Source organism: Xyrauchen texanus, chromosome 9 (genome assembly GCF_025860055.1).
Source record: "Xyrauchen texanus isolate HMW12.3.18 chromosome 9, RBS_HiC_50CHRs, whole genome shotgun sequence".
Lineage (NCBI taxonomy): Eukaryota > Metazoa > Chordata > Actinopteri > Cypriniformes > Catostomidae > Xyrauchen > Xyrauchen texanus.
This window is the reverse complement of record NC_068284.1, coordinates 6,771,932-6,799,729: the sequence shown is the minus strand read 5'-3', so window position 1 is coordinate 6,799,729 and position 27,798 is coordinate 6,771,932. Positions and strand designations below refer to the sequence as shown.

Genomic DNA, 27,798 nt, shown 5'->3' with positions numbered 1-27,798 from the left:
ACACCCCTAGAAACCAGAGTGTCACCATGGTATTTTATAGTAAAATAAAAAAAAATTACTAAATTAAACATGGTTACTATCTGGACCCATTTCACACTTCCGCATTTGCGGTGATCGGGAAGAACAGTAATCACCAGTGCCACTACAGTGTTCCTATTTGCACATATTCTAAAAGAAAACGTCCAGATTTGTGTTTCCATGAATTTCCAAAAGATGCTGAACTTAATACGAGACTCTGGGGGCGCTGTTTGTCTTTAAAGGAATTGTTCACCCAAACATGATTATTCTCTCATCATTTACTCGACCTCATACCATCCCAGATGTGTATAACTTTCCTTCTTCTGCTGAACACATTTAACCCTCCTGTTGTGTTTACATTTGTGTGACAACTTTAATGTTTGGGGTCAAAATGACCAATCTTTTTATACAAAGAATTAGGATAAAACATGGCATTTGATATTGATATGTTTATTTTATATTTATAATGGCATGTCCGGTTTGCATAGGAAAATCACAATTGTGTTAACAAACAATACTTTGTGCTGTTTGATTAATATATTTTTTCATTTTTGTAAGAAAGGGCAAATTAATTCACTGTATATTTTGGAAAATTATGACATTAATAAAAAACAGATTTTACATATTTATTTGCAAAAAACAGCACAGATCCTCAAAAAGAAACCAGTGATATTAATGTCCACTGATACCCAATGTTCAGTCCTCCTCTGTGCTACTGTGCACATAATGTACAGATCTTTTGTAAATGTATGTTTAATGCATCTGAAAGCAATGCCTTTTGAATTATGGTTGTAAAACTAACGTAACCTCGGTTCCCTGAGAGAGGGAACGACTATTGCGTAAGTAGCTTACGCTATGGGAAAACTCCGTTTCTCGAGAAATATTGAAGTCTTTATGTAAAACGCATTGCAGCTGCACAGCAGACAGTGATGAGCGAATCAGCTCGGTCATGGGCTGTGCTGCGGCAACTGCTCGAACCAATAACGGGGCGATTTAGAACGCGCCACCAATGGGGCGCGCCGCTTCAGCGCTCATAGCCTGCTGAAATTAGCATATGAGGGCTATATAATGAGCATCCCGTCATTCCGGTTCTTTAGGTTCAATCGACTGAAGTGACTGACCAAGCACAGGCACGGCAGCTTACGCAATAGTCGTTCCTCTCTCAGGGAACCGAGGTTACGTTAGTAACCGAAGTCGCTCCCTTATCGAGAGGTCTCTCCTATTGCGTAAGTAGCTTACGCTATGGGAACCCCATGTAAAACGCCAGTGCGTGCTGACTTTGCTGTATAAAGCCAGAGGCGGTGCCTGAGCCTTAAAGCAAAGTGATGTTCCACGAGCCGGCCAGAGGCGAGCTATTTAGTGGGGTATGACAGGGCTCCTTACCTACAAGGTGGGGTGCTCCTTGTACAAACACAAACACATATCTTATGTACTGAGTTTTTATGTACTGGTACGCATAATAAACCCTCTAAGCCGGTCAGAGACGGACCTTATAAGGGAGGAGATAATGCCCAGCATGTACATACTCCAGTTCATTCCACAGTCAGACTGATAGAATGTTGGAATGTAGTGAGGGGACCTGTAGGTTATAAAACCTGATAAATGTCAAGGCGAGGCCCAGCCTGCCGCACGACAAATATCTTGAATGGGTATCCCACTGACCATGCCCACGAGGAGGCCATGCTCCTCGTAGAGTGAGCTCTGACGCCTAAGGGGCATTGAAGGCCCTTGGCCTCATAAGCTAGCGCTATAGCATCCACTATCCAGCTGATATTCGTTGCTTTGAGACAGCGAGACCCTTAGTTCGGCCGCCAAAGCATACGAATAATTGTTCCGCCTGTCTGAACAGGGCAGAACGCTCCAAATATACTCTGAGCGCCCTGACCGGGCAGAGTAAGTTTGCGTCGTCCTCGTCTGCTGAAGATGACAGCGCTGCCAGAGATATCACCTGTGCTCTGAAGGGTGTAGAGAGCACCTTAGGAATGTACCCGTGCTTTGGCCTAAGGACAACTCTGCAGTCGTTAGGTCCAAATTCCAGGCAAGCAGCGCTTGATGACAGAGCATGCAGGTCGCCTACTCTTTTAACTGAAGCGAGTGCCAGCAAGAGCGTGGTTTTGAGCGAGAGCTGCTTGAGGTGCACGGCTCGGAGAGGTTCGAACGGGGCACCTTTGAGTGCATCCAGGACTGTGGCCAGGTCCCAGATCGGCACCGAAGGTGGGCGAGGAGGGTTCATCCTCCTGGCGCCTCTTAGGAAACGAACAATCAGATCGTTCTTTCCCAATGAATGTCCTTTATCAGGATTGTGTGATGCTGCTATGGCAGCCACATAGACTTTGAGCGTGGAGGGTGTGCGGCCCGCCTCCAGCAGCTCCTGCACAAAGGCAAGTACACTCGGTATCTTGCACGTTTTGGGGTTCAAGCTCTTGGTATCACACCAGTCACTGAACACTTTCCACTTTTGGGCATACAAGCCTCGTAGAGGGGCTCGTGCCTCAGCAATGGTTTTCAGAACTCCACTGGGAGGTTCTCGGAACCCGCTGAGGGGCCATGCATGGAGGGCCCACAGATCGGGCAGGGATGAAGAATCATCCCGCTGGCCTGTCCGAGGAGGTCTTGCCTCAGCGGAATCGGCCATGGGGCAGATTGCATCATCTGTACCAGCTCTGGAAACCACGCCTGGTTTTTCCAGAGTGGGGCTACCAGGAGCACTGCACATTTCACCTCCCTGATCCGACTGATGACCTGAGGCAGCATCGCGGATCGGGGAAAAGCATACAAGGGGCGGCTCGGCCAGATTTGGGCGAAGCGCGTCCGTGCTTTTTGAGAAGAAGAGAGGGCAGTGCTGCTTTCCTTGGAGGCTAAGAGGTCGACCTCTGCCTCGCCAAAGGTTCGCCATAACCACTGAACCGTCCGAGGGTGGAGAGACCATTCTCCTGGGAGAACTTTGTCTCTGGATAGCATGTCCGCTCCTTGGTTCAGGACGCTTGGCACGTGCGCTGCTCTTAGCGAGCGCAGGTGGTGTTGTGACCATAGGATGAGCTCCCTGGCCATAGAGTGCAGGGAGCTCGACCTGAGTCCACCTTGGCGATTTATATACTAAACTACCGGTCATGTTGTCCGCTCGACCAGGACGTGTTCGCTTTGCAGGTACGGAAGCAGGGCTCTGAGAGCCAAGGCGCACCGCTTCATTTCCAGACAGTTTATATGTAGGCGCTTTTCCGGTTTGACCAAAAACCGAAACAGGCCTGCCCTCGTAAAGGGCCCCCATCCTATTTTGGAGGCATCTGTCGTGATCATTTTTCTCCGCGTGATTCACGCCCAGACTCACGCCGGTTTGATACCATTTTATGGCTTTCCAGGGCGCCAGGGCTTTTATACAGCCGTGATTCGCTTCTGATCAAAAAGTGGCCTGAGCGCCACGCGTGAGTGGGGACGCCGCTCTTGAGCCAGCGCTGGAGAGGACGCATGTGCAACAATCCTAGCTGGAGTACAGCTGATGCCGAGGCCATGAGGCCGAAGCATTCTTTGAAATCGCTTGACGGGGCGCGCACCGCTTTGAACGATGTTGCAAGGCGTCGACAGAGAGCGCCGCTCTGATGAGAGGCGCGCTGTCATCTGCACTGAGTCTAGCACTATTCCCAGAAAAGAAATATTCTGGCTGGGGATAGCACGCTCTTTGCAAAATTTATTCTCAAACCCAGGCATTGTAAATGGCTGATAGTCCAAGATCTGTGTGTCATTAACTGAACCTCTGATTGTGCTATGATTAGCCAATCGTCGAGGTAATTCAGTATCCGCGACTCCCGCTGTCTCAGGGGAAAGTGCTGCGTCCATACATTTCGTGAATGTACGGGGCCAATGATAGGCCGAATGGTAGTACTGTGTACTGGTATGACTGTCCCTCAAAGCTGAATCTCAGAAAAGGCCTGTGATGAGGCGCTATCGGGATGTGAAAGCATCTTTCAGATCCACTGATAGAAACCAATCCCCGGGCTAACTTGCGCGAGGATATGTTTGGTTGTTAACATTCTGAACGAGCCGAATCATTAACGCTTTGTTCAGATGTCTGAGATCCAGGATGGGGCGAAGGCCACCGTCCTTTTCGGACGAGAAAATAGCGGCTGTAGAAACCCGCCTCGCTCAAAGAGGGAGGAACAGTTTCTATAGCCCTTCTCTATCAGTTTGAGCACCTCGGTGCGTAGAACATGTGACACATCTTTCCTCACTTTCGTCTCGACCACTGCTGAAAAGCGGGGTGGTCTGCGAGCGAATTGAAGTGAGTATCCGTGTTTTATTATGTTCAAAACCCATTTCGCATGTCGGGATTTTTTCCCAGGCTTCTGCTCGCACAGATATGGGCTGAATGCCGGCTGGGGGTGTGTCGTAGTGACGTATGGGCCCCGCCGGCAAATCGCTTTGTGCTAACACAGAATCTACAGCTCTCAGAGGCGCAGGTGCGCGCTGAGCAGCTGTATTGAGTGCCGAGTGCAGAGGTGCGTGTGAGAGTACAGGCACATGCGCTATTTCCGAAATGCCGACAGCATGAGTGCTTGAAACTGTATGAACAGTGTTTTGAAGTGGGGGTGCATTCATCATTATGGGCACGCCACCACGCTCATAAAGCTTTCCGCATTTAGCGGGGAGTTTCTTAGCTCGCGCGATTACATCTGTGATGTTTGCGGCATAGCTGTTTGAAACTGTGTGAGTAGCTGTGTGTAGGGGTGCGTGCAATGCAGCAGGCACACGCGCTACACTTATAGCACTTCCCGCTTTTACTGGGGAAGTGTTTATAACTGTGGGAACAGTGCTTGTGTGTAGCGGTGCATACATGACAATAGGCACACGATCTACATGTTTGGGACATCCAGCCTGAGCTGGGGAGGTGTTTGGCACTGTTTGGACAGTATTGATATGTGGGAATGCGCACTTTAGTGTGGACATGTGAACCCCTAGTGACACAGGCAGAAAATGACTCTTTTGGTGATTTCTGTGTGTCGCCGTAAAACGGCGTTTGATTGCAGGTGAGCGAGTTTTATGACTGGCCCATTGACTGCTGTATAGACATTTCCAGCCGCCTGTAAGGGGACTGGGTAATGTTTTGAATGTTTGAGAGGAAGCAGTCCGGCATCTGCGAGACACGTACTTCCTCTTTTCCTTCCTGCTGCTAGGAAGACTTATGAGGCTCCGAATTCAGGGTGATTCTGGGTCGAGGGCCTCGTTGCTCCTGCGGCTTTCTTCGGCCAGCGGAACGCGAGCGGCGTCGAGCGTCCTTCTCCGGTCTGCTCTTAGGCTGGGAGATGGGTGGCTCTGCCCTGGCTCGCTGCTGCTGCTGGGGCGGTTTTTGAGATGAGCTGGAGCGCTTAGGCAGGAAGTGATGCATAGCTTGCGAATCTTTTCGTGCCGCAGTGAAGCGCTCCGTGAAATCTCTCACCGTAGATCCGAACAGGCCGCTCGGAGTGACAGGCGCGTCAAGGAAGGGTGCTTTATCCGCGTCCTTCATCTCCGTTAGCGTTAGCCACAGGTGGCGCTCAAGGACGACCAAGTTAGCCATGGCCCGGCCAATGGATTGAGCGGTGGCCTTTGTGGCTCGCAAAGCTACGTCCGTAGCGGTGCGCAGGTCCTTAAAAGCATCAGGTTCAGGTCCAGACTCGCCCATAGAACGGAGAAGTTTGGCTTGAAACACTTGTAGAACCGCCATCGAATGCAGCGCTGACGCAGCTTGACCGGGCGGCAGCGTATGCGCGACCGGTGAGAGCTGATGTGGTTCTGCACGGCTTCGATGGGTGAGAAGCTCTGGTCTTCCATCCAGCGGTGGAGGGTGGGCATAGATGGTTGGCCACAGTCTCCTCTAGGGGCGGAGTTGCCTCGTAGCCTCTTTCTCTCGTGCCGTCCACTGAGGAGAGCGAGGAAGAGAAAGAAGGCTTTAGGCGAGCCGAAAGCGGGGCTTTCCACGACTTTGTGAGCTCGTCGTGCACCTCAGGGAAGAAAGGAGAGGGTCTCTGTCGGGGCCTGCCGGCGCTCTGCAGGAACCACTCGTCCAGCCGGCTGCGGGTGGGTTCTTCCGGAGAAGACCAGTCGAGCCCGAGGTCTTCCACGGCCTTGGACAGGATACGGACGATCTCCGAGTCCATACCGGTGCCCGCGCTCGTGTCCGCTGTTGTAGATGGCGCTGGGTCGAACGAGCCCGGCCAGTCGTCAGATGCAGCGTCAAGAGAGAGGCTGTCATCCTTTCGATCGTCGTCCCCCGATGCGCCGAACGAGACGAGACCCACCGCTTCGTTGGAGGGGTGCAGGCCCGCTCTCGTGAAATGGACCGGCTGCGGGGAGACATCTAGTAGCGGCGATGCACGCGGGGACTGAGCCGGCGTGACATCACCGAAGTCGGGGTGCTCTGGCAGCCTCTGTGAGCGGCGCTTTTTCTTGCGCGGCTCGAACAGAGGTGGCAGCACGGGGGCAGCTGGCTCGCTTGCGGTGAAAACGGAAGAGAAGGTCTTCGCTGAAGGAGATTAAATCTAAAGAACCGGAATGACGGGATGCTCATTATATAGCCCTCATATGCTAATTTCAGCAGGCTATGAGCGCGCGAAAGCGGGGCGCGCCCCCATTGGTGGCGCGTTCTAAATCGCCCGTTATTGGTTCGAGCAGTTGCCGCAGCACAGCCAATGACCGAGCTGCTTCCGCTCATCACTGTCTGCTGTGCAGCTGCAATGCGTTTTACATAAAGACTTCAATATTTCTCGAGAAACGGAGTTTTCCCATAGCGTAAGCTACTTACGCAATAGGAGAGACCTCTCGATAAGGGAACTGCGTTTATTAGTGTAGGCATATAGTGTTTGTAAAAACATTGTTGTTTTAACAAAAAGCTGTAATAATAAGAACAATGATCATTTAATTAAAATTCAGAATCCCTTGCACAAAGTTTAAAATGTACATGTTAAATGTTTATTGAATCTGAAAAAACACATTATTACTTGTTTTCTACCTTTAATTCATTAAAAGCTGTTGATATCAAGCATTCACAATTAGTCAAAAAGAGTTTTTCAGAGGCAGGAAACACTGAAAGGGGACCAGAAACTCATAAAAGCTCTCTAATAGAGAAAAACTCATGTTAGGGCATAAAGGTATGGGATACTTTTGTAATAAGTTGACAATGTCATTGGAGAGAGTCAGCAAGAAATGGTAAAACAGTAGAGACAAAGCGGTTCATTTTTCCAGGTTACCATAAATTAGGTTGTGATCAGAATGATCCCACATATCAACGATGTGGTCAAAATGTGTACAGGGATTTTGAAAACCTGTGAAGTACATATTTATGTGTTTGTCTAATAAATCTAGGAAAAGTCAGAAAGATTAAAGTTTGTCTAAAAAGTTTATATTTAGATACCAAAGATGTTGTGGAGTCAATTTGACCCCAAATATAACAGGAGGGTTAAAGAAAAAAAGCTGAAGCAATGATTTATAGTTAAAGAGTACTTAAATATGGATCTTTCTTTACACCAAAAGCGATCGCGACATTTTAGTCGTATGGATGACGTTTATACTCACTGTCTGGAGATTCAAAAGGTCTGATCAACATCCACTTGCATTTTAAGGACTTACTGAGCTAAGATATTTTTCTTTTTGCCTTGAAATGTGTTCAGCAGAAGAAAGTAAGTCATACACAGCTGGGATGAAGATGAGAAAATTATGAGAGAATTTTGGATGAACTATCCCTTTAATTTCTGTTTCCACTGGACTATCGGAGTGAAAAAAGTCACTCCATTTAATTTATTATTAACATTGAAATTTTACATTTTATCAGGCTTAACGAGTGTGTTCAAAAGCAAACTACATATTTTTTGCTGTACCGAGAATCATGAAATTTTGCTGGTATCATTTTGTTATTGTGACAACACAATTTTATACATATATTTCATAAGTACTATTAATATCTTTAAAAGTAAAACTTCTAATGATGAATCAAGAATAAATACAAACCTCTTTGTTCTTCAGTATCTTCAGTTTTTATTCCACATGTTTGTGTAATACTGATGTCTTCACTCTCTTCTTTAATAAACTCCATCTTTACAGCAGTTTGTCACACAGATCTCAGTCGATTCATCTGGAGTTTTCCTTCCGTATCTGGAAAGTTTTCTTCATTACATTGAAGATGTTGGAAAAATCAACAGAAAGCAAAATAAATGTGGCGTAATTCTTTCTGTTTCTCATGTGGAAATGTGGAAAGCAGCACAGAAAACAACACAAATATGTTGCTGCATTTACGCGAGAACAACTACATGAACTTCACATAAAACATTACGGCGATATTTATATTCGGTAATAATCTAGACACACTTATTTAATATTAAAACATTAAAATGAACTCAATCATATTAAAACATTGTTGGAACACATTTAAAATACATTAAAATCGATTTAGAATGTTTTGTAAAAATGTAAACCCATTAAACTCTGAAACACACAAACCTTTCTGCAGAACAACAACAAAAGAATTCACGGCGCAGCCCCAATGACGTCACGAACGCAATTGGCGGTTAAGATAAACACAATAAAAGTCCTTTCACTTATATAATAATAATAATAATAATAATAATAATAATAATAATAATAATAATAAAACGTTGGCAGTGTTAGTAGAAAGTTTATATTATTTGTTGAATATCTCTGATGGAACAAACTAGCATACATAACAACAGTTGTTGGGAAAATCTAAAGTATTTGAAGTTTATGCGCTCTCCCAAGAGCCTTGCCTCAGCCTTGCCACAGGGGAGACCGTGCCATGGAAGATACATCACAGGAGGTTAACAAGGAAACTGAAAACCTGTGGAGCACTTACCTCGGTACAGGGCATGTAGCACAAGTACTGGATCTGACCACTAATTCCTCTGCAGAATTTGTGAGTCAGAGGGGTTGGAGGAAGAACATCCAGGGTTTAAAAGTCGTGAACACGCATGGGAGAGAAGAGCACATGGCTTCACCTTCTTGGAGGGGAAAGGCGCTATGCACAAGTGGTACACTCGGCCAGCTGTCCATGTAACGAAACTTACTTACCTGTTCGCACCTGAAAGAACACCAGATGAGACCGGCTCAACCTGGAGATTGTAAAATCTCGCAAAGGTATTGGGTGTTGCCTAGCCCGCTGCCCTACATATGTCTGCTAAAGAGGTGCCATTGGCCAGTGCCCACGAGGATGCCACACCTCTCGTGATGTGCTCATAACCCACAAGGGGTCGGGCACTGACTGGACCTGGTAGGCCAACACTATGGTGTCCACGATCCAGTGGGCAAGCCTCTGTTTGGAGACAGTGTTCCCTTTCTGCTGTCCACCAAAGCAGACAAAGAGCTGCTCAGAGCATCTAAAACTCTGCGTGCGATCCAAATAGATGCGCAAAGCACACACCGGAAAAAGCAACGATTAGGCTGGGTCTGCCTCCTCCGGGCGCAGTGCTTTTAGACTCACCACTTGATCCCTGAAGAGGGTCGTGGGAACCTTGGGCACATAGCCTGGTCAGGTCTCAGAATCACGTGAGAGTCTTCCAGACCGAACTCTAGGCATTCACTGACAGAGAACACTTCAATCCTCAACCCTCTTGATGGAACACTTCAATCCTCAACCCTCTTGATGGAAGTGAGCTGGTCAGAAGGGCAGTCTTCAGAGAGACTGCTTTTAACTAAACTGACTCGAAGGGCTCGAAGGGGGCTGAGAGGACCACAGAGAAGTCCCATGAGGGAAAGAGGTGCGGTCTAAGAGGGTTCAGCCTCCTGGAGCCTCTCAGGAACCTGATGATCAGATCGTGCTTACCGAGGGACTTACCTTTAACCACATCGTGGTGTGCTGCTATATTAGCTGCATAGACCTTGAAAGTGGAAGGGGACAGCTGCTCATCCAACTTTTCTAGCAAGAAGGAAAGTACTGACCAGACCGCACAGCTCTGGGGGTCTTCACTCCAGGAAGAACACCACTTAGCAAAAATACGCCACTTAAGGGAGTAGAGCTGCCTTGTAGAAGGAGCTCTGACCTGAGTGATCATGTTAACCACAGCGGACGGTAGACCAGTTATGTATGCTGCGTCATGTCCAGGGACCAGACATGGAGATTCCAGAGGTCTGGGCATGGGTGCCAGAGGGTGACCTGTCCCTGAGAGAGAAGGTCCTTCCTCAGGTGAATTCACCAAGGAGGAGCTGTCGCGAGGAGTGTGAGGTCCGGGAACCAGGTCTGAGTGAGCCTGCTCCTCGTCCTCCCTGACCTTGAACAGAACCTGTGCAAGTAGGCTCACTGGGAGGAACGCATAATATGCTGAATCAACGGCCGAAGCCTCCGCAGGGCGAGCAGTATTGCCAGCAACTCAAGGTAGTGATGTGTCAACGCAGGTGAGGTCCTGGTGAGGTCGTGGAGGTGTCTGTCGTACCTGGACACTTGCTGTATGGGGAATGCAAGGTCGGTCCAAGGGCCGAAAAGGCGGCGAGCAGTGGGCGTAAGAGCCATGTGATGTGTGCCACGGCGCAGTAGCAGTCAAATATGCATCAACCCGAGAGGCGTGACCGCCGCTGAGGAAGCCATATGCACCAGGAGTCTCTGAAATTACTTCAGTGGGACCGACATTTGTGTAGCGTCTGGAGGAATCAATGAAGGATAATCATTAACTCAGCAGATTCATGAATATAAAGAACTCCCTGTAAGACCACCGAAATAGCACCAGCTAGCCTGTGATAGTACAATGAACTATTGACAGAGAGACACTCCAGCTATTGACAGAGGATCCTCGTGGTGCTTTCTAAAAACCCCCACACATGTGACACCCTGTGCTTCACCACGTGAGAAAAGGGCACGTGAAAAGTTGGCAACAGTGAATGTGTGTGTCTTTCAGTTAAAACCTAGAAATGTTTATTCTTAAGAAAATACGTTTAATATGTTGTGTATTTCTGATGTTAGATCAAAACTGGTTGAAACTTGTTTTGTTGTAGAGTTTAAACTCTGAGGCCGTATATTTAATAGCCTGAGAGCGTATATCCACTTTTTAGTGTACTAAATACACATTTCTTGGTATCAAATTAAACCTTACGACTTGTCCGAGCTGAATATAAAAATAAGATTACCTTAGAATTGTATTCTGCTATGTTTTACCATCTTTTGCGTTATTCAAGCCAAAGCCGAACCCGGTCATGCAAATGAGCCTTGACGGGACAAAGGGACATCTCATGCCCAAAATAAGGGTGAATTTTATGACCTCCAAAGGAATGTGCAGAGATTGCTGACTCTCACTTAATTCTTACTGAGAAGGAGAAATTAATCCTTTTAATCCTATATAGTCTATATATCCATGTGATAAATGTATTGACATGTATCTAATGTTCCATCTCATGATTTCACTTTTCTGTTGTTTGGTCTATGTTTTCTTGCAAACTCTAATGGGTTAATGTTTCAGACTTTGCATACTATGGTTAACTGAAATCATATGTGTGGCACATTTGGTCTCTATAACTTGGTATTTTGAAGATCGAAATGACTGTGTACATGATATGTCGATAACAACAACATATTAGTATTACAAGAATATCTCCTAGTTTCTTCATTGGCTACCACCCCTCCAGGGTGCACACCCTTAGAACAAAGAGCAATAAACCAAATTCCCGCCTGGAACTTCCACCCTTCTTATTGGTCGAGCCAATGAGAGGTGGGACACGTTTTCTAAGGTTATAAATTGCATCCACTCTTACTCTTCGTTCTCTTACTCTTATCTTTTTTTTGCTGCCCCCACTTCATCTCACCTATTCCCCTGGGACGCTCCCGGATCTCTTCAAGCTTTCTTACATCTCTTTTACTTCCCTACTTCACTTCTTCTGGATCTCGTCAAGCCATATTACCCTCTCTCACGTCTTCCCCCAATCTTCTGCGACCCTCCGGAACGCTCGTCAACTATTCAACAGTCACCCTCTAAGACGCCTCGAAGTTTCCAGAAAGCAAACCACACTCTGGAAACACCGAACCGAAATCCTCCGTCTCAAGAACACCACGAGGACACGATACCCACGCAGCCTTGCTCAGCCACGCAAAAGGTCCTTTTGTGCAAGTATTATTCCATTGAAATTCAAATGCATCACAGTGTGTAATTTCCTTGCTGTCTTCAAAGGGTTAATTGTTGTAATAAGTTTGCCATACCTCTAATAATTCTTTACTTTCCCTTACTGTGTTTTACTTTGCTTATTTTATGTTTATTCTATGTTAAATGTTGTTTGTCAAGTGTAGTGATATATCATAGTGCCTTGTATTAAACTCAGTTATACGCTTGATTGTCTGTGTTTGTTGGTCATAAAGCAAAGCCTCTTTAATGTGCGATTTTAAGCTACGAGCTGATATTATCAAAGTAAGTTAACGTGCTTTTGATGAATAAGCTTATAACTAAGAATAACCCTTCTGGAGAATTGATCAGGAGTATCGAATAAAGTGGTTCAGTGGATCGAACTGACTGGTTCGTGTAGCCTACGGGTCAATTCCATTAAGGTGTTATTAAAATTAATATAGCCTGTCTGCATATGATGTATATCGATAATTAATTATAATTCGTTGTGTTTAATTATCTATATATATTTGAAGCAGACTCTTGGACTATATAAGCCCTTTTGGGGCGTTTTATATGTATTGGTATCTGGGTCACACCATATGATTAATCATTGATTACGATCATTGGAATTAATTGTACATTCCCCAAACCTGACCTGCATACCCTACATTTGCCACCTGGATAAGTTCAGGCAGTTCAGCACCGACTGTGCGCGCTTGTTCGTGAGGCACGCAATCATTGACACAAGTCTAACTCCATGCTGAGAAAACAGATGCTCTGAACCGGGGAGAGCTTGCTTTTTTCCCAGTTGAACCAAAGCCCTAAACGGCTGAGGTGCAAAACGTGCTTCTGTGACAGCATCTTGAACAGGAGTTTGTGCAAAGCCCGGTTCAGGACTTGCCAGTCAAGGATATGGCGCAACCCACCACCTTTTTTGGAAACAATGAAGTAAGGGCTGTAAAAGCACGGCAATCTCCATGCTCAGAACGGCGGCGCTCTCGTTCTCCGCCGATGTGAAGAGAATGCTGTGGAACCGGGATGGGCACCTGGCGAATTGAATTGCATAGCCAAGTCGCGATAGGTTGGGAACCGATAAACGCCCAAACTCCGGGCAAGGGGCACTTAGGGAAGGATCTCATCCAACATGCCACGGGGCGTCGACCGAGAACACCGACGATCTAACCTGAGGATAGAGGGAACTGCTCTTTTCTTGACAATGTGACATAACCATTTTGGTGATTCTACACTAGAGGGCACACAAGGTAGTAGGAAACTACAACCAAATAAAAGGAAAAATAAAAATCTCTGTAGAAATGAATAATAAATTAAGGTGGAAAGTTACTAAGACAAATTAAATCATAAATACAACTAAGTATAATAATAATAATAATTGAAAAAATAAACCAGGACCTAAAGAGAGTTTAATGCAAATCTCTACAAGTATTTGTTTCATCAAGAGCCTACAACAGAGATTTTACTGTATTTTCAGAGTTTGGGCATGATCTTTAAATTTTGCTCGAGATAATATGTGGTTTTCAAAGGTCTTATCGCAATGACCTATTTCTCACAAAAATAGCAAATTGCGACACTTCATTTACATATACTACACTCGCTGTTTGTGCACATACACCCACTATAGCGCAAACACTCCCGACCACGGCCACTTGGCGCTTTGCGCTGGAATGAAAATAGCACAAAGAATTAGCGCTCCCAAAATGTTTATTACACATTTTTAATTCAATGATTAGGCCTAATATCTACCTACTGTATATTACACACCACAACTGATTTAGTAGCAAGGTCTCCTGTCTCAGGTATTCAAACATTTATAACATCCAGTCAACAATCAAATCTACCTCAGAGACAAAATCTTTGATCGTGCTTGTGAAAACACTGCACATGTTACAAAAGTTGAAAGCACAGATAAATGGGTGACTAAAAATCCTTCATCTGTTCTACCGAACTCTTTAGAAATACTTTTGCAGCGCTGAGTCTTTTGGCATAATACAACCAGCCAAGCAGTGAGTGATGTTGCATACTACAGAAATATGTTTACAACTAGTCTGTTGTTTGCAGAAGTCCTCTATCCTGACTCCTCCATCACGTCAACACCCATCTATGCCAATGGAATGACAAGAAGTCTCAGCGGTCAACATCAACAATGGAAATACAATTACATCCCTGCCGTACTGTTTCCAAATGTTTATTGTTTGTGTTCATTAGTTCCGTGCATTTATAGCCCTCCTTTTCCTCATGTCTGTGTCTTGCATTGTTTGGGTATTATTTTGTTATGTTTGGTGAGGTCTTAATAATTTTTAAGTGATTAAATTTTTCCAGATCTATAAATTAAAATGTTTACTAATTCAACCATTCTTACTTTTTGGGGAATGACTGCTGAGCAACTGCTGTAACACAGCTAGAACCATGACTCATAGGACAAACAGATTAGATGACCAATAATTTTGGAGTACATGTTTGGTATTTTCAGTAAATGTACGTAAAAGAAGATGTTCCATAGTTTTAAAAGCACCATACTAAATTGTAAATAAAATAAAAATGAAGGCTTGTTTTACATGTGTATTGCACCCAATTTATTCCCCAATCTGTACTTGCATTGCATATTTATTATTCTGCTGTAAAATGAAATGAAAATCATCTGTGTTAACATTGTCATTTGTTTCCCTGTCTTTATCTCAGGATCCCATCCCAATGTTATCAGAACCTGAAAGTCCCAGCTTTGAGTTCAGCCTCAAGAACCACTCCTACACAGCGATGACCACTAACCAGCCAATGAGGAACACTTTGAGGACCACTGCCCGCATCATCTTCACCAAGAATAAACTTCTACCAACTGCATCTTGTGCCACTTCAAACAGCAAATGACACTTCAACCACTGCATCTCTTCAGTCCATTTTTGATGGACTCCAAAGACACTTAATCGTTGCGTTACAGTTTTAAAGCATTACTAATTGCATCACAACAGCCAAAGCATTAAAACCACCTACCTAATATTGTGTTGGTTCCCCTCTTGTCGCCAAAACAGTGCCAACCCGCATCTCAGAATAGCACTATTCTTCTCACAATAATTGTAAAGAGTGGTTATCTGAGTTACCGTAGACTTTGTCAGTTCTAACCAGTCTGGCCATTCTCTGTTAACCTCTCTCGCCAACAATGCATTACCATCCACAGAACTGTCGCTCAATGGATGTTTTTGGTACCATTCGGAATAAACTCTAGAGACTGTTGTGTGTGAAAATCCCAGGAGATTAGCAGTGTAGGGTATTACATATATAATTTAGAGGTGTGGACGGGATCAGTTAAAATTGACCTCATTCTCACCCATTATATATAAGGAATAAAGGAAATGTGAAATTTAGAAGGGAATTTAGGATCTTGAAATATGTGATCTATGAATTAAATTAAACTGTCCTTATTGTACCATATTAGATAATGAAATGTATTACGGAATTAGTTGTGTTCGACAACCATTATAAATGAGATTATGATTAATTTATTAGATTGATATTATTCTCATGGCTTATTGAAAATAATATTACCCTTATTTAGGTACAGATTTGAAGCAAAATCATTTAGAAACAGGGATGAGTTTATTTATCAAAATATACCAGTCACGTCTTCTTTGAACACAGACAAACTTTATTACTATTCTAAACATAAATCTAACACATATATACAGTGCAGCCGGAAAGTATTCACAGCGCTTCACTTCTTTCACATTGTTATGTTACAGCCTTATTTCAAAATGGATTAAATTCATTATTTTCCTCAAAATTCTACAAACAATACCCCATGACAACATGAAAGAAGTTTGATTGAAATCTTTGCAAATGTATTAAAAATAAAAAACGAAAAAAATAATATGAACATAAGTATTCGCAGCCTTTGCTCAATACTTCATGCAGCAATTACAGCCCCAAGTCTTTTTGAGTATGATGCTACAAGCTTGGCACACCTATTTTTGGGCAGTTTCTCCCATTCTTCTTTGTAGGACCTCTCAAGCTCCATCAGGTTGGATGGGGAGCGTCGGTGCACAGCCATTTTCAGATCTCTCTAGAGATGTTCAATCGGGTTCAAGTCTGGGCTCTGGCTGGGCCACACAAGGACATTCACAGAGTTGTCCCATAGCCACTCCTCTGTTATCTTGACTGTATGCTTAGGGTTGTTGTCCTGTTGGAAGATGAACCTTCGCCCCAGTCTGAGGTCCAGAGTGCTCTGGAGCAGGTTTTCATCAAGGATGTCTCTGTACATTGCTGCATTCATCTTTCCCTCGATCCTGACTAGTCTCCCAGTTCCTTCCACTGAAAAACATCCCCACAGCATGATGCTACCACCACCATGCTTCACTGTAGGGATGGTATTGGCCAGGTGATGAGCGGTGCCTGGTTTCCTCCAGACATGACGCTTGCCATTCAGGCCAAAGAGTTCAATCTTTTGTTTCTCATTGTCAGAGTTCTTCAGGTGCCTTTTGGCAAACACAAGATGGGCTGTCATGTGCCTTTTACTGAGGCGTGAGCTTCCGTCTGGCCACTCTAACATAATGGCCTGATTGGTGGAGTGCTGCAGAGATGGTTGTTCTTCTGGAAGTTTATTCTCTCTCCACAGAGAAATGCTGGAGCTCTGTCGGAGTGAACATCTTGGTCACCTCCCGACAATGGCCCTTCTCCCCGATCGCTCAGTTTGGCCGGGCGGCCAGCTCTAGGAAGAGTCCTGGTTGTTCCAAACTTCTTCCATTTATTTATGGAGACCACTGTGCTCAATGGGACCTTCAATGCTGCAGAAATTGTTCTGTACCCTTCCCCAGATCCGCCTCGATACAACCCTGTCTCGGAGGTCTATAGACAATTCCTTGGACTTCATGGATTGGTTTGTGCTCTGACATGCACTGTTAACTGTGGGACCTTAAATAGACAGGTGTGTGCCTTTCCAAATCATGTCCAATCAACTGAATTTACCACAGGTGGACTCCAATTAAGTTGTAGAAACAGGATGCACCTGAGCTCAATTTTGAGTGTCATGGCAAAGGCTGTGAATACTTAAGTACATGTGATTATTTTGGGTTTTATTTTTAATAAATTTGCAAAGATTTCAAACAAACTTCTTTCATGTTGTCATTATGGGGTATTGTTTGTAGAATTTATAGGAAAATAATGAATTTAATCAATTTTAGAATAAGGCTGTAATATAACAAAATGTGGAAAAATTGAAGCACTGTGAATACTTTCCGGATGCTCTGTACATGAGACAGGTTGGTGAAAAGTGACAGAATATGAAATAACTGATCAGTACAGTGAAGATTAATTTTACGGAGTCTGTTGACAATACCTTAAGAACCATTTATCCTTCGAGTCTACATCGATTTGCAATCGAATTACCCAAATTATTTCATTAATACACCAGCACTTTGAGCACAATATTGGAGATGTACTTGTGTGTCTTTGGTGTTTCCTTGCATTCTTTGTGTTGTTTGGTTCTTGGTCGAAAATTCGTTCTGTCGATGTTTTGACCTCTGCATGACCAAAGTTTACTGTCTGTATGAATTAGTGAGGTTAGCTGTGAAGTAAAGCCTTCTCACTCCTTCTCGGGACGTCGAGTCCTGAGTTTCCATGGGCCTCACATGGCATGGAGTCAGCTGAAGTCTGAGCAGTCAGCAGAGCAGATGATGAAGCAGTGGAGAGCAGAGAGCTGAAAAAGAGACAAGAGCTTTCTCGGGACGTAGAGTCATCAGGTACATCAGCCTATAATAATTAATTTGTTAGTTTATTTTTTTTCCCATTCTGATGGTTGATGTGAATTAACTGAAGCTCCTGACCTGCATGCTTGTATGCACTTCACTGCTGCAACATGATTGGCTGATTAGATAATCGCATGGATGATTGTTTGAGGCTAGTTAATTGGGTAATATAAAAATGATGTTGCTCCATTATGTTAATATTACATGTAGAAATTGCTTTGTCAAAGAATTTATTCTCTAAACCAAGAGGAATAATCTATTTTGGGTTTGGGTGTACTGGAAGCTTCTGCCACTGAAGATACATTCCTTGACAAAGCACTTTCTGGTTCTGATTCTGAAGGCACATGAAAACGTTTCTCTCTAGCGTGAATTCCAATGTGATAATTAAAGTATCTTTTTAATTTGAAACTCTCTCCACAGTGAGGGCATGTGAAGGGCTTTTCTCCAGTGTGATTTCTCATGTGGACGTTAAGGCTTCCATTTGTTGTGAAACACTTTCCACATTGATGACATGTGAAAGGCTTTTCTCCAGTGTGAATTTTCAGGTGGATTTTTAGGCTTCCTTTTTTGTGAATCTCTTTCCACATTGATGGCAGGTAAAGGGCTTTTCTCCAATGTGAATTCTCATGTGGATATTTAGGCTTCCTTTTTTGTGAAACTCTTTCCACACTGATGGCAGGTTACGGGCCCCTCCCTAGAGTGATGTCCCAAGTGACGATACAAACTTTGTTTCAATGTGTAGCTCTTTCCACACTGATAGCATATGTAACACTCCACTCCAGTGTGAATTATCATGTGTTTTTCAAGACCTCTTACACCTTTGTAACTGTTTCCACACTGATTGCATATGAAAGACTTTACCCCAGCATGAACTTCCATGTGTCTAAGGAGGGATATTTTGCATTTGAAACTCATTTCACACTGATTGCATGTGTAATTTTCAGCATGAATGCTCATGTGATAAATTAAGTTTCTTTTATGTGTGAAACTCTTTCCACACTGAGAACAAGTGAAAGATTTTTTGGATTTGGTTTCTTCAGCCTTTGAGCCACTAAAAGATTGATCACCAGTAATAACATCAACAGGTATCTGATACTGATGTTTCTCCTCTTCATTCAGATCTTGACTTTCCTCTTTCAACTCCATCAGGTCTAAAATAAAAATATGAAATTGTTAAAAATAAATTCAAGAACAATTAAAGAAATAGTTATGATAAAAGCACAAAATGATCATTTTCTCCCCCTTATGCATCTCAAACTTGTATGACTTTTTTTCTTCAGAGGAACACAAATTAAGATATTTTAATGGAATTACGATGTGAATATATCCATACAATTTAAGTCAAGGGGTTCAACACTATTAAGATGTGGTTTAATCCAAGTGTTCTGTGTGTACAACTTCCTGTGCATGCGTCAAGCGAGAAGTGTAATTGTGCTTCAAATCATGATCAGCCCCAAGGAGACTACAGATGTTAAGATTTATAGTAAAAAGGAGAAACATTTTGGTCTGTTTCACACCTAAAGCTGATTATAACTCTTCAGAAGACATGGATTCATCCACTCTAGTCAAATTAATTACCTTTACGGTGCTTTTTAGTCCTTTTTGGAGCTTAATAGTGTTGAACCCCTTGACTTAAACTGTACTACTAAAAAATGCTTTTATGAAATCTTTGTTATTTTTAGAGCTTGGAAGTCTTGGACCCTGTTGACTTAAATTATATGGATATTACACATCTTACATCAATAAAAAAAAAAATTTGTGATCTGCAGAAAAACAAGTAAATTGAGTTTGAGATGATAAAAGGTGTGTAAAAATAAGAGAATTATCATTTTACGGTGAACTATTTGGGGTATTTTTTCCATTCAAAAAAGCTTCAAAAAGCTAAAAGATTAACTTATTTCTATATACTGTATATTGTTTGTGTGACATAAACATGAATTTAACAATTAGTATGGTTTGATGAGACTGAAATATGACCAACCACATGGACATCTTTTGACACTTTAGGGATCTATTTTAAGATTTAAAGCGAGTCTCTATGAACCGAGAATTGAGATGAAGACCTGGGAAATTATTATTTTTCCCTTTTTTGTCCTGCATAAGAAAGAAAGTCACATGGATTTCAATGAGGATGAGTAAATTATGACAGAATTTAATTTCTGGGAGAAGTATTCCTTTAAACATATTTCACTGATTCTCGAGATAAGGGACAAAACAAGTTTTTATTTTTTAATACTAAATTAATTTGAAATGTATATATTTGTAGAAAAAGGTCTCAAGCTAACGAACCATGTAAGAGAGCAGGTTTTTATAAAAAACACTTTTTTCTGAAAATTGACTTTAATTCACTTTATAACTTATAATATCTGTCAACTCTGTCAGACACACTAAAAGCATACTGTTTTAATTTGATCCATCCAACAAGAGTGTAAAGTCTTTATTATCTAATAATAGTGTTCAGTGATAAAATACATTCTATACATGACAGAGTGGCCTTTTGAGGGTGACTTGTTGGCAATTCTAAGCATTCAGGAATTTAAACTTTCAGACATTTTGTAATTGAGATGAATACGCCGGTTTGTTTTAAAAATGTGTGAGAATTACATGTGTATAGAAAATAGGCAAATTAATATTCAGAGTCGTTACGGTAGTTATTCGGACTCATTGCACAGTGAACAGGAAGAGGATATAGAGGCTGCTAACAGGCTTAAAAACAAATAAACATGACATGAGTTGTGACAATCAGACGTTGTGTTGAGTGAAAGAGACTGTGAGCAATCATGAGAACTTTTAGCTTTACTCTCATTAACATGAGCTCTCTGTGTCAATAAAAGACGTCAATATCTCATCATCAGTATCCCAATTTAAATCAGATTAATGTTGGTCACAATACCACTAATAATAAATATAACTGTTTAACCTTCAATAACGGCACCGCGTCTTCACTCATTTGATTAATAATTAGTGATTTGTGTTACAGCAAATCTCAAAGACAGTAAAAGACCATAGATATGAATGATTTCTCACTGGAGCAGTTTTAGAACTTGTTATGAATAGATTTGTCTTATTTTTTAATGCATCTCTGCGGTGTGTGATGCTTTCATGAGTTTTACTGGTTGTCAGTATGGCACAATGGCATTTTGATACTGACAACAGAACTATTAATAACCGTTTCATTATTGTTGAACTTGGGCCTGTTCGAGTGTAACTGTTTACGCCACTTTTAAGTGGAATTGAGAAATTTTGAATGAGTTTTTATAGAATGTATTTTGTGACTATTCAAGTCAAGCTGTTTACATCATTTGTAAGTGTATGTGAGATTTCTATTCATACAAACAGAACTCCGTACCTGAATATTAAAGTTAAAATAAGCTATTACACCACTCTAAGTAGAAGTTGATTTAATGTGTGAGTTTTATATAAATGCTAGCTGCACTAAGTTACATGCATTAAGCTAAAGACATCTTTAAGCTACTTTTTTTTTACTTGGTTATTTTTGTAAAAAAAAAAAAAAACAATTTTAATTAATTAAAGCTTGTACATTTTTCCAGGTTACCATAAAATAGGTTGTGGTCAAAATGTGTACAAGGATTTAAAAACTCTGAAACATGTGAAGTACATATTTATGTGTTTGTCTAATAAATCTAGGAAAAGTCTGAAAAGTTTTTCTAAAATATTTATCATATTTTTAAGAGATTACAAAGTTGTTGTGGAGTCAATTTGACCCCAAATATAACAGGAGGGTTAAAGAAAAATAGCTGAAGCAATGATTTATAGTTAAAGAGTACTTAAATATTGATAAAAGTGAAACTTCTAATGATGAATCAAGAATAAATACAAACCTCTTTGTTCTTCAGTATCTTCAGTTTTTATTCCACATGTTTGTGTAATACTGATGTCTTCACTCTCTTCTTTAATAAACTCCATCTTTACAGCAGTTTGTCACACAGATCTCAGTCGTTTCATCTGGAGTTTTTCTTCCGTATCTGGAAAGTTTTCTTCATTACATTGAAGATGTTGGAAAAATCAACAGAATGAAAAATAAATGTGGCGTTATTCTTTCTGTTTCTCATGTGGAAATGTGGTAAGCAGCACAGAAATTTTACATTTTATCAGGCTTAACGAGTGTGTTCAAAAGCAAACTACATATTTTTTGCTGTACCGAGAATCATGAAATTTTGCTGGTATCATTTTGTTATTGTGACAACACAATTTTATACATATATTTCATAAGTACTATTAATATCTTTAAAAGTAAAACTTCTAATGATGAATCAAGATTGGCGTAATTCTTTCTGTTTCTCATGTGGAAATGTGGAAAGCAGCACAGAAAACAACACAAATATGTTGCTGCATTTACGCGAGAACAACTACATGAACTTCACATAAAACATTACGGCGATATTTATATTCGGTAATAATCTAGACACACTTATTTAATATTAAAACATTAAAATGAACTCAATCATATTAAAACATTGTTGGAACACATTTAAAATACATTAAAATCGATTTAGAATGTTTTGTAAAAATGTAAACCCATTAAACTCTGAAACACACAAACCTTTCTGCAGAACAACAACAAAAGAATTCACGGCGCAGCCCCAATGACGTCACGAACGCAATTGGCGGTTAAGATAAACACAATAAAAGTCCTTTCACTTATATAATAATAATAATAATAATAATAATAATAATAATAATAATAATAATAATAAAACGTTGGCAGTGTTAGTAGAAAGTTTATATTATTTGTTGAATATCTCTGATGGAACAAACTAGCATACATAACAACAGTTGTTGGGAAAATCTAAAGTATTTGAAGTTTATGCGCTCTCCCAAGAGCCTTGCCTCAGCCTTGCCACAGGGGAGACCGTGCCATGGAAGATACATCACAGGAGGTTAACAAGGAAACTGAAAACCTGTGGAGCACTTACCTCGGTACAGGGCATGTAGCACAAGTACTGGATCTGACCACTAATTCCTCTGCAGAATTTGTGAGTCAGAGGGGTTGGAGGAAGAACATCCAGGGTTTAAAAGTCGTGAACACGCATGGGAGAGAAGAGCACATGGCTTCACCTTCTTGGAGGGAAAGGCTTATGCACAAGTGGTACACTCGGCCAGCTGTCCATGTAACGAAACTTACTTACCTGTTCAGCACCTGAAAGAACACCAGATGAGACCGGCTCAACCTGGAGATTGTAAAATCTCATAAAGGTATTGGGTGTTGCCTAGCCCGCTGCCCTACATATGTCTGCTAAAGAGGTGCCATTGGCCAGTGCCCACGAGGATGCCACACCTCTCGTGATGTGCTCATAACCCACAAGGGGTCGGGCACTGACTGGACCTGGTAGGCCAACACTATGGTGTCCACGATCCAGTGGGCAAGCCTCTGTTTGGAGACAGTGTTCCCTTTCTGCTGTCCACCAAAGCAGACAAAGAGCTGCTCAGAGCATCTAAAACTCTGCGTGCGATCCAAATAGATGCGCAAAGCACACACCGGAAAAAGCAACGATTAGGCTGGGTCTGCCTCCTCCGGGCGCAGTGCTTTTAGACTCACCACTTGATCCCTGAAGAGGGTCGTGGGAACCTTGGGCACATAGCCTGGTCAGGTCTCAGAATCACGTGAGAGTCTTCCAGACCGAACTCTAGGCATTCACTGACAGAGAACACTTCAATCCTCAACCCTCTTGATGGAACACTTCAATCCTCAACCCTCTTGATGGAAGTGAGCGCGGTCAGAAGGGCAGTCTTCAGAGAGACTGCTTTTAACTAAACTGACTCGAAGGGCTCGAAGGGGGCTGAGAGGACCACAGAGAAGTCCCATGAGGGAAAGAGGTGCGGTCTAAGAGGGTTCAGCCTCCTGGAGCCTCTCAGGAACCTGATGATCAGATCGTGCTTACCGAGGGACTTACCTTTAACCACATCGTGGTGTGCTGCTATATTAGCTGCATAGACCTTGAAAGTGGAAGGGGACAGCTGCTCATCCAACTTTTCTAGCAAGAAGGAAAGTACTGACCAGACCGCACAGCTCTGGGGGTCTTCACTCCAGGAAGAACACCACTTAGCAAAAATACGCCACTTAAGGGAGTAGAGCTGCCTTGTAGAAGGAGCTCTGACCTGAGTGATCATGTTAACCACAGCGGACGGTAGACCAGTTATGTATGCTGCGTCATGTCCAGGGACCAGACATGGAGATTCCAGAGGTCTGGGCATGGGTGCCAGAGGGTGACCTGTCCCTGAGAGAGAAGGTCCTTCCTCAGGTGAATTCACCAAGGAGGAGCTGTCGCGAGGAGTGTGAGGTCCGGGAACCAGGTCTGAGTGAGCCTGCTCCTCGTCCTCCCTGACCTTGAACAGAACCTGTGCAAGTAGGCTCACTGGGAGGAACGCATAATATGCTGAATCAACGGCCGAAGCCTCCGCAGGGCGAGCAGTATTGCCAGCAACTCAAGGTAGTGATGTGTCAACGCAGGTGAGGTCCTGGTGAGGTCGTGGAGGTGTCTGTCGTACCTGGACACTTGCTGTATGGGGAATGCAAGGTCGGTCCAAGGGCCGAAAAGCGGCGAGCAGTGGGCGTAAGAGCCATGTGATGTGTGCCACGGCGCAGTAGCAGTCAAATATGCATCAACCCGAGAGGCGTGACCGCCGCTGAGGAAGCCATATGCACCAGGAGTCTCTGAAATTACTTCAGTGGGACCGACATTTGTGTAGCGTCTGGAGGAATCAATGAAGGATAATCATTAACTCAGCAGATTCATGAATATAAAGAACTCCCTGTAAGACCACCGAAATAGCACCAGCTAGCCTGTGATAGTACAATGAACTATTGACAGAGAGACACTCCAGCTATTGACAGAGGATCCTCGTGGTGCTTTCTAAAAACCCCCACACATGTGACACCCTGTGCTTCACCACGTGAGAAAAGGGCACGTGAAAAGTTGGCAACAGTGAATGTGTGTGTCTTTCAGTTAAAACCTAGAAATGTTTATTCTTAAGAAAATACGTTTAATATGTTGTGTATTTCTGATGTTAGATCAAAACTGGTTGAAACTTGTTTTGTTGTAGAGTTTAAACTCTGAGGCCGTATATTTAATAGCCTGAGAGCGTATATCCACTTTTTAGTGTACTAAATACACATTTCTTGGTATCAAATTAAACCTTACGACTTGTCCGAGCTGAATATAAAAATAAGATTACCTTAGAATTGTATTCTGCTATGTTTTACCATCTTTTGCGTTATTCAAGCCAAAGCCGAACCCGGTCATGCAAATGAGCCTTGACGGGACAAAGGGACATCTCATGCCCAAAATAAGGGTGAATTTTATGACCTCCAAAGGAATGTGCAGAGATTGCTGACTCTCACTTAATTCTTACTGAGAAGGAGAAATTAATCCTTTTAATCCTATATAGTCTATATATCCATGTGATAAATGTATTGACATGTATCTAATGTTCCATCTCATGATTTCACTTTTCTGTTGTTTGGTCTATGTTTTCTTGCAAACTCTAATGGGTTAATGTTTCAGACTTTGCATACTATGGTTAACTGAAATCATATGTGTGGCACATTTGGTCTCTATAACTTGGTATTTTGAAGATCGAAATGACTGTGTACATGATATGTCGATAACAACAACATATTAGTATTACAAGAATATCTCCTAGTTTCTTCATTGGCTACCACCCCTCCAGGGTGCACACCCTTAGAACAAAGAGCAATAAACCAAATTCCCGCCTGGAACTTCCACCCTTCTTATTGGTCGAGCCAATGAGAGGTGGGACACGTTTTCTAAGGTTATAAATTGCATCCACTCTTACTCTTCGTTCTCTTACTCTTATCTTTTTTTGCTGCCCCCACTTCATCTCACCTATTCCCCTGGGACGCTCCCGGATCTCTTCAAGCTTTCTTACATCTCTTTTTACTTCCCTACTTCACTTCTTCTGGATCTCGTCAAGCCATATTACCCTCTCTCACGTCTTCCCCAATCTTCTGCGACCCTCCGGACAGCTCGTCAACTATTCAACAGTCACCCTCTAAGACGCCTCGAGTTTCCAGAAAGCAAACCACACTCTGGAAACACCGAACCGAAATCCTCCGTCTCAAGAACACCACGAGGACACGATACCCACGCAGCCTTGCTCAGCCACGCAAAAGGTCCTTTTGTGCAAGTATTATTCCATTGAAATTCAAATGCATCACAGTGTGTAATTTCCTTGCTGTCTTCAAAGGGTTAATTGTTGTAATAAGTTTGCCATACCTCTAATAATTCTTTACTTTCCCTTACTGTGTTTTACTTTGCTTATTTTATGTTTATTCTATGTTAAATGTTGTTTGTCAAGTGTAGTGATATATCATAGTGCCTTGTATTAAACTCAGTTATACGCTTGATTGTCTGTGTTTGTTGGTCATAAAGCAAAGCCTCTTTAATGTGCGATTTTAAGCTACGAGCTGATATTATCAAAGTAAGTTAACGTGCTTTTGATGAATAAGCTTATAACTAAGAATAACCCTTCTGGAGAATTGATCAGGAGTATCGAATAAAGTGGTTCGAGCGGATCGAACTGACTGGTTGCGTGTAGCCTACGGGTCAATTCCATTAAGGTGTTATTAAAATTAATATAGCCTGTCTGCATATGATGTATATCGATAATTAATTATAATTCGTTGTGTTTAATTATCTATATATATTTGAAGCAGACTCTTGGACTATATAAGCCCTTTTTGGGGCGTTTTATATGTATTGGTATCTGGGTCACACCATATGATTAATCATTGATTACGATCATTGGAATTAATTGTACATTCCCCAAACCTGACCTGCATACCCTACATTTGCCACCTGGATAAGTTCAGGCAGTTCAGCACCGACTGTGCGCGCTTGTTCGTGAGGCACGCAATCATTGACACAAGTCTAACTCCATGCTGAGAAAACAGATGCTCTGAACCGGGAGAGCTTGCTTTTTTCCCAGTTGAACCAAAGCCCTAAACGGCTGAGGTGCAAAACGTGCTTCTGTGACAGCATCTTGAACAGGAGTTTGTGCAAAGCCCGGTTCAGGACTTGCCAGTCAAGGATATGGCGCAACCCACCACCTTTTTGGAAACAATGAAGTAAGGGCTGTAAAAGCACGGCAATCTCCATGCTCAGAACGGCGGCGCCTCGTTCTCCGCCGATGTGAAGAGAATGCTGTGGAACCGGGATGGGCACCTGGCGAATTGAATTGCATAGCCAAGTCGCGATAGGTTGGGAACCGATAAACGCCCAAACTCCGGGCAAGGGGCACTTAGGGAAGGATCTCATCCAACATGCCACGGGCGTCGACCGAGAACACCGACGATCTAACCTGAGGATAGAGGGAACTGCTCTTTTCTTGACAATGTGACATAACCATTTTGGTGATTCTACACTAGAGGGCACACAAGGTAGTAGGAAACTACAACCAAATAAAAGGAAAAATAAAAATCTCTGTAGAAATGAATAATAAATTAAGGTGGAAAGTTACTAAGACAAATTAAATCATAAATACAACTAAGTATAATAATAATAATAATTGAAAAAATAAACCAGGACCTAAAGAGAGTTTAATGCAAATCTCTACAAGTATTTGTTTCATCAAGAGCCTACAACAGAGATTTTACTGTATTTTCAGAGTTTGGGCATGATCTTTAAATTTTCTGCTGAGATAATATGTGGTTTTCAAAGGTCTTATCGCAATGACCTATTTCTCACAAAAATAGCAAATTGCGACACTTCATTTACATATACTACACTCGCTGTTTGTGCACATACACCCACTATAGCGCAAACACTCCCGACCACGGCCACTTGCGCTTTGCGCTGGAATGAAAATAGCACAAAGAATTAGCGCTCCCAAAATGTTTATTACACATTTTTAATTCAATGATTAGGCCTAATATCTACCTACTGTATATTACACACCACAACTGATTTAGTAGCAAGGTCTCC

General features: G+C 42.5%; 2 protein-coding genes across 12 annotated transcripts in view; both read right to left on the bottom strand.

Annotated features, from left to right (window-relative positions):
• Nucleotides 1–27,798, bottom strand: part of LOC127649570 (gastrula zinc finger protein XlCGF57.1-like) — a 73,877-nt gene that overhangs the window by 9,342 nt on the left and 36,737 nt on the right. For 3 of the 10 annotated variants that reach the window (XM_052134734.1, XM_052134736.1, XM_052134739.1), the window contains exon 2: nucleotides 21,676–21,831. The exons of 3 other annotated variants lie outside the window; for them this stretch is intronic. In XM_052134734.1, the coding sequence (XP_051990694.1) occupies nucleotides 21,676–21,760 (85 nt within the window). In that variant the 5' untranslated portion in view covers nucleotides 21,761–21,831. Of the gene's footprint in view, nucleotides 1–7,995; nucleotides 8,152–8,484; nucleotides 8,534–21,675; nucleotides 21,832–22,397; nucleotides 22,450–27,798 lie in introns of those variants that run through there. 4 more of the 10 variants (XM_052134735.1, XM_052134741.1, XM_052134737.1 and 1 more) reach the window with 4 other exon arrangements.
• The window catches only part of LOC127649572 (gastrula zinc finger protein XlCGF8.2DB-like), a 125,340-nt gene that overhangs the window by 75,406 nt on the left and 22,136 nt on the right, over nucleotides 1–27,798 (bottom strand). The window lies entirely within an intron of this gene.